General features: G+C 50.5%; 3 protein-coding genes across 3 annotated transcripts; 2 read left to right on the top strand and 1 right to left on the bottom strand.

The window, feature by feature from the left end:
- Window positions 1-2528: 2528 nt before the first annotated feature.
- NCS57_01465500 (uncharacterized protein) lies at window positions 2529-3133 on the top strand (the record flags this gene model as incomplete). Its single annotated transcript, XM_053064251.1, has 3 exons — window positions 2529-2759; window positions 2813-2964; window positions 3019-3133. The coding sequence occupies 3 exons, from the start codon at window positions 2529-2531 to the stop codon at window positions 3131-3133; spliced, it is 498 nt and encodes a 165-aa protein (XP_052906534.1).
- A 1602-nt stretch (window positions 3134-4735) lies between these two features.
- Window positions 4736-5337, bottom strand: NCS57_01465400 (YCII domain-containing protein; the record flags this gene model as incomplete). Its single annotated transcript, XM_053064250.1, has 4 exons — window positions 4736-4771; window positions 4843-5006; window positions 5063-5118; window positions 5177-5337. 4 exons carry the CDS (start codon window positions 5335-5337, stop codon window positions 4736-4738), a joined length of 417 nt encoding a protein of 138 aa, XP_052906533.1.
- Window positions 5338-5706: 369 nt separating this feature from the next.
- NCS57_01465300 (uncharacterized protein) lies at window positions 5707-6350 on the top strand (the record flags this gene model as incomplete). The annotated part of the gene is made up of 3 exons (XM_053064249.1): window positions 5707-5914; window positions 5968-6155; window positions 6204-6350. 3 exons carry the CDS (start codon window positions 5707-5709, stop codon window positions 6348-6350), a joined length of 543 nt encoding a protein of 180 aa, XP_052906532.1.
- Between the last annotated feature and the right edge of the window lie 223 nt (window positions 6351-6573).

Below are 6573 nucleotides of genomic sequence, written 5' to 3'. Positions count from 1 at the left end.
GGTAGTCATGCCAGATCTCCACAACCTTGGATGATGGCTCAAATGTCTTTGTAATAACTGGGAGCATTTCCAACACTACTTCTAACAGGCAGTCTGCACCATGGGAAGAGGTTTGCCCGGTGAGGTGGGCTTGGGAAATTGCAGGATGCCAAACGTGCGAGATTGAGATGAAGGGAATCTGTGCCTCACGAATGCAGTCGAGATGCCGGTTGATGACAACAATTCGTGGCTTCTGTACTCGGCCGTTCCCAGATTCCTTGGAGATTGGATCAAGGGCAATGGTGCGAACAGGGGGGTTTGTGTTAGAAAAGTCTCTGCCGCAGTGCGCACATGGTGTGTCCGGCCCGTTCTTCCAGAAATATTTCAATAAATCCAGCTTACTAAAATGGTTCATCTCCGAGTCGACCGCAACACTAACCAATACGTTATCAAAGAGCCGAGTCCTCTTCAGTTGCAAAAGTCCCTGTTGGTCCGGAAGGTTGAACGGTAGAGAGAGATGAGATGAGTCTGTGTCTGGAAGGCGAACCCGCGAGAAATAGGCGTGGAAGGCTCCAAAGTTGAAGTCGTTCTGTCTTCGACCCTCGGAGTCCTGAAGAATGGCCATTTTGATTTTGTAAAGTCAAGTTGAGGATTGACAAACTCTACTGTATGCGAACCCCCGCGTTTTATCCTGACACTTTCGACTTCAGCTGAAAACCCTCGGGTTAGTTACTCGGGGAACGCTCCCTAGGTTCCGCGGTTCCGACTTCTGACCACTCAGAAGGGGTTGAAAAAAGCCACCACCACCAGCTGCCGTATAACCATGTCTCACATTTGTGGGCTGTGCAAGGCTGACATGAAGAACATTTCTTCTCCTTCATTCTCAGTACACCGCTCTGAGTAGAAAAGACGCCTTCCGGCAGCGGTTTCTGACAGCTCTTCGAAACCTCATCACCTATCGTGTCCTGGCCGTTTCGCTTCTATACAAGAATGCCTCTTCGTGTCTCGGAGCAAACGCCTCTCCTTCGGGAGGACCGCTCTGCCAGTGGCGGTCTCTTTTTCACCAAGACTCGAGAATATTCTCTTTTAGCTCTTGACGGAATCATCTTCACCGCATTTTATCCTACAAAACTCAACGTGGATTGGCTGGCGCGAAAACTCGACCCTTGGGGTAGATCACCTGTACTTGACGTTTACACATTATATAAATACCCCTAGTTTCTTTCTAAGAAACCTTTTGCTAAGTAGAGATCTAACTTACATGAAATATTAGTTAGCCCCTGAGGAGCCCAAGAAGACCAACTGGGCCGATTGGGAATGAAGGGATGGGTCTCGACTATATGATGCCGTGGATCTCGGATGACATGGATGGATGACTGGGCGGGCTTCTAAGCAGATACTATGGCTCGTATATCCTGAGGATACGTGTCGTGCTGCCATTGAGGCGAGTGAAATCATCCCATGGTAAGCAACGCTGCAAAGTCCGTTATGGATGCAATGGGTGTTATGCCGGGTAGAGGTTGACAAGGTGGATTTATTGGGAAAGTTCGCGATCCTTGTCTGATAAAGCTATGATTACCATCTGAAAGGCTACGCAGCGGCTGGAGTTGCTTTGTGGTGCTTGAGGTGCTTAATGCCAAGGTTGTTCCGTGGCACTATGTCTATACCTGGCTGAGATAGATGTCATAGTTGGTCAAATTAGCTCTATCGTCTCCGCCCCCAGTCTTGTATTAAAGTTGACGTCATTCAAAGTTTGACGGACTAGCAAGGCGACTCAATCCCGTCTCATGCTGGCACCACCGGGAACGAGAAGCATTGCTGTCAACATTTGGCCAAATTTTCCAAATCTTGTCGCAGCAAGATACCCAATGCAGCAACTGAGTATTGGATCGCCATGGCCTACTTGTCTCTCTTTCTGAAGTCCCGCAGTGGACTCCCTCGGTTATTGCGACGATCCGTGTGTGTTTTCGGACAGGCCAACAGGGATCGACAGGAACACGACCTCTGCCCTGTCAGCAAAGGGTTGTGTATGTAGCACCACAATGAGCATCTAATCTTGAGGTTCAGAAAGAGTCTAGGCATGTAATTGGGTCAATCTGATACAGCCCCAGATTAAGGACTGTCTGTCAGGACCTAGGGGATGGCAATTTGAGGTGACATTGTAGCTTGGTGGAGAGCCCCGCCCGTCAGCAAGTAGCTGAGTTTGTGTGGACTGTGCTAGACTATTCTTAGCTCCCTATCCATACTATCAACGGTGTGCGGGTGTTTGTTCATGCAAATCCCATGAGCTGTCATAAGCACAGCCCCGCCAATCAAAAGGTATTGATCGTCAGTTGAGTCGTCGAGCGCACTATGGTTCTGTTCTGGGAAAGAGAGTCCAACTGCCGTGTCTCGGCGCACAACTTGAAGATATACCGCTCAGACAAGTTTGGAGCCCGGTATATAAAGAAGCCATGACTACCATCCAAGGCTCATTCTTCATCACCATCCACTTCACCACCCCCAAAACACTCAAGAATCGCAACTAGACTTTCATCCCGTCAGTAACAATGGCTCGCCTGACCCTCTCCGCTCTGGCCATCCTGGTCTCGACCTCTCTGGTCACCGCCCTGCCAGCTGCCCAGCCATTCTCGGTCGAAAGCTGGGTGAATGATATCATTGCCAATCCCAACGGCAACCATCTATCTCCCGAAGAAGCTGCCAAGCAATACTCTCAGCCCACTGATGGTTCTTTGGACAAGCGCGCGACTTGCCACGACACTGCCTATGCACCAGCCAATGTTCGTTCAACATCCCACCGCCCTCCCAACTGCTGAATCGCTGACCAAACCAGGTTCCCGATGCTGTGGCGTGCATCAATCAGCTCGCTGGAAAGGGCGAGACGGCCTGTGTCATTGCCGGCGCGAGCTCGCGCTTTTGTGAGATCGGCGGAGCTGCAATCGATGGATTCGTTCCCGCCGGCGCGGAGGGAACCCAGGCTCCCTGGTGAGTTGTTCCAGAGAGTACATGTACGAGACCAGTAGCTAACCCCAGAATTAGCAGCGAGATTGCTCGCGCCGCGGGTAGGATTATGGATACGTGCTTCCGTGCGGACAACACGGTCAAGGGATGGGAGGCTGTGGGCAAGATTGTTGTTCACCTTTACTCTAAATAAGTAGCTGATGGCTGAGTGAATGAGAGGCTATATCTGCTGAGCGAATTAGGGTTGGCATTGTTGTTTCTTTCTTCTTGTTTTGTGCAAGTAGTCTATCTTTCTAGAAAGTCCGTATATTCGTTACGGCCTCGCTCGCGGAAGATAGTCTCTCTCGAAACGTCTTTCCTGCTAGAAATACCCAGTTTGAAATGTTAGAAGAATTTAATCCTCTGCAAGGGCAGGTCGTTAAAAGCATTCATCCCATCAAGGCTGTCCAGTTTCAAGGTTTGAGAAGCAAATATTCCCACACGATAATACTTTCCTGGCTGCTCGCTTTCGTGTATGATGAGTACCCATGCATAGTGGTTGGCTACGTCCAGTGGAACACAGCATCTCTCACAGTAGCCGCATGCCGTGTAGTGATTGTGCTGATCATGTATACACATGAAGACAACAGGCCTTCGAGTCATCTCAGCAGGATTCTCGATCCTCGAATAGATAAGTTAAGTAGCCCACCCACCAGAGGACTGAGCCACTAGTCTTTGTGTGGCTCTCTGTTAGCTGACTTGACCTTCTAATCCAGGCTGCAGCATCCCTGATATGATATTTTCGCTCTGCACAGCCTACTGAAATTCTCTTTTCTGTCTCTGCTTCTTTCTTACTTTTTCCTCAGAACGTGGATCTGATACGGCAGTCACCGTCAGGGGAGGCACCGAAGGCATCATGCTGGTAGAATTCCTGGATGACAAAATGTAGCGGAGTTTGGAGTGAGATGAGACATCGGACCGTGCCTCTTTTCTTGATGTCGCGTAACCTGGAAACGGCTGGATGCGATAAGGAAGAGGCTGACCTCATTCATATCACCCTCGGCGGGGAGTACATTTGAAAGTTGCCACGACAGCGGAAGAGCAGTTCTCTGAGAAGGAGGTGCATTTCCAGGAGGAGTATGAGAGTTATCTGTCACCGAAGAAGGCTCAGTGTAGGACACGATTCAATAGCAAAAGTATATGATTCAATAACAGAACATGAGGCTCTCGGACAAATGAATACAACCCTAACGGCTTCTATTATCCAGGCCCCTCATTGTCGCCCCCATCACTCCAGTCCGTCGAGCTCCCAATGATAAAAGAGACGCACCCATGGCCGCCATTATCAACAAAGCTGCCTCCATAGGTCTCATCTGATGTGACCCCCCAGTCGCAAGTGGTGAGGCTGGCAAAGCCCTCCCTGCAATGGTCACCCAGCACGAACTCCTCCCGGGGCTGACACCCAGTCTCGTTGTAAGCGAAGCTTACCGAGATGACCAGATCAGTCCGGTTGGTCAACGGGGTGGCCACCCAAGACTTGAAGCTCTCATTTCTTGCTACCTTTATCACAGTCCCGTCACAGAATCCGTCTATCGCCTCCCGCTCTTGGTCTCTGGAGAAGGGCTTGCTGATGTTGAAAGCTCCATCGTTGCAGTGCCGAGGGGAAATTTGGGGTATTAGACGGAGATACATTCATTGCACTCGGTGACATCGGGCGTCATCACAGACGAGTCTTTGGAACAGGGTAAAAGTTTTATCAAAGAATAAAGAAGATGAGTCTCTTTAGCCCATACATAGCCATTAAACCCAGCATCACTCACTTGGTAAGCGGCTCACGAACAGCCGCAACATACTAAAGTAACACAAAGTGAGAAGGTTCATCCCTCTCGTTGGGGTAGAATCTGAATGATAATGTAGACGCACTGGAAGGATCTGGACTTTTTCAAGGTCCCAGACGCCACTAGTGGCGTAGACGTCGTTCTCTATGATCTCGCGGACCTGCTCAGCCGTCTCGGCAGAGTAGACAACGACACTGCCCTTAAACTGGGCGGGCTCTCCATCAACAGGATGCTTTTCGAAAATGGCACCTAAACAACAGGTGGTTAATTTAAAAAGACTTGGATCCGCTGTTGTGTAACCTCACCTCCGGCCGGCAGTGCTCCAGACGCGATCAATGGTTTGATGCCTTCGTAGTGGATTCTATCAACAACCCTGGCGTCAGTGCGCGAAAGACGTGAAACGGGAGGCAATGACCTACGGCTTAACCTTCTTCCTAATTTCCAAGACATTAGCCTTGTCTGGCATAATGGCCAGCCACTCCTTCTTGGTAGCACCAGTCGCCATCGTGCGCCGTCCGTAGGCAGAGACTCGGCTGGCTACGGAGGGCCGAAGGATTGAACGCAGAGCGGAAGTAGACATGGTGAGCCTAAGAGATACAATGATAGAATAACCGGGAAACCCGAGTGACGATTATTCCAATTGACCAAAAGGAAGCACAATTCGAGTCTTTATGGGCACTTTCCTCCTTCGATGACGTTCCTCCAAGTCTCCGGGTCTAGCGGATGCCGGAGCCGGGAATCGTGGACATGAGGACGGTGGCTCACGGCGGAATGTGATCCCGGGACAACTGCGGAGTGTGATCCCGGGACAGTACGTACCTGCCGGGGCGCCATTCCGGGCTCTGGCCTCGATATCATATCGGACATCATAACTTAATAAACTCAAGGACTCGGAACTAAAGGGACACTCTCCTAGATTCAGAAAACATCCGCAAGCATTCGCAACACAATGTCACTCTGTCACTCCTCGGCCCGCCTCCTGACTGCCAGGCAGTCCCTTTCTGGCCTGCAGCCAGCCCAAGCCTCTCGGTTGCTCGTCAGCATCAGTGTTCGAAGCCATCGTCCAGGTTTCAAGGCAAGCACACGTAGTCACTTCTTCAGCTCGGTGCCTTTTCACGCCGCCATGGAGCCGGTCTTCTCCCCCAAGGCCGTCACTCGTAGGTGTCCACCCCCTGCATGACGAAGGTAAGGAATAACACGGCATCTTCAGCAATAGGGCCCTACTCTCAGGCCATTAAGGCTAACGGCCTGGTTTTCGTCTCCGGACAGATCCCTGCTGAGACGACGGGCAAGTTGATCGAAGGTACAATCGCTGAGAAGACACACAAGATGTGCCAGAACGCTCGAGCAGTCCTCGAGGCCGCGGGCTCCAGCCTTGACAAGGTCGTCAAGATTACGGTATGTTGAGTATATCCATAGTTGATATATATACTAATCGATGATGAGGTTTTCTTCCAAAATATGGATGACTTCAAGGAAATGAATGACGTGTATGCCGAATATTTCCCCCATAAGCCGGCTCGCAGCTCCTGCGAGGCCAAGAGGCTTCCGGCTGGGGCGGACATCGAGATGGACATTATTGCGTTGCAGTAGATGTGGTGTATTTAGATGTCATAAATACCATGAACACTTTTGCATGGCCGGATTGATTAGCTGCTAGTATTTGCCAGGGGGTCGGAAGGAGTTCGTGATTGGCCATCAATATGGTACAGGCTGTGCGACAGCAGGAGAAGAATACAGGAGTCCAATAAAGCTAACCAACATCTTGGGGGAACATCTCTGGAAGAGGCTTGTGGAACGCATATAGATAGGAAGA

This window comes from Fusarium keratoplasticum, chromosome 13 (genome assembly GCF_025433545.1).
Source record: "Fusarium keratoplasticum isolate Fu6.1 chromosome 13, whole genome shotgun sequence".
Lineage (NCBI taxonomy): Eukaryota > Fungi > Ascomycota > Sordariomycetes > Hypocreales > Nectriaceae > Fusarium > Fusarium keratoplasticum.
The sequence above is the reverse complement of the archived record's forward strand: the minus strand, read 5'-3'. Positions and strand labels throughout refer to the sequence as shown.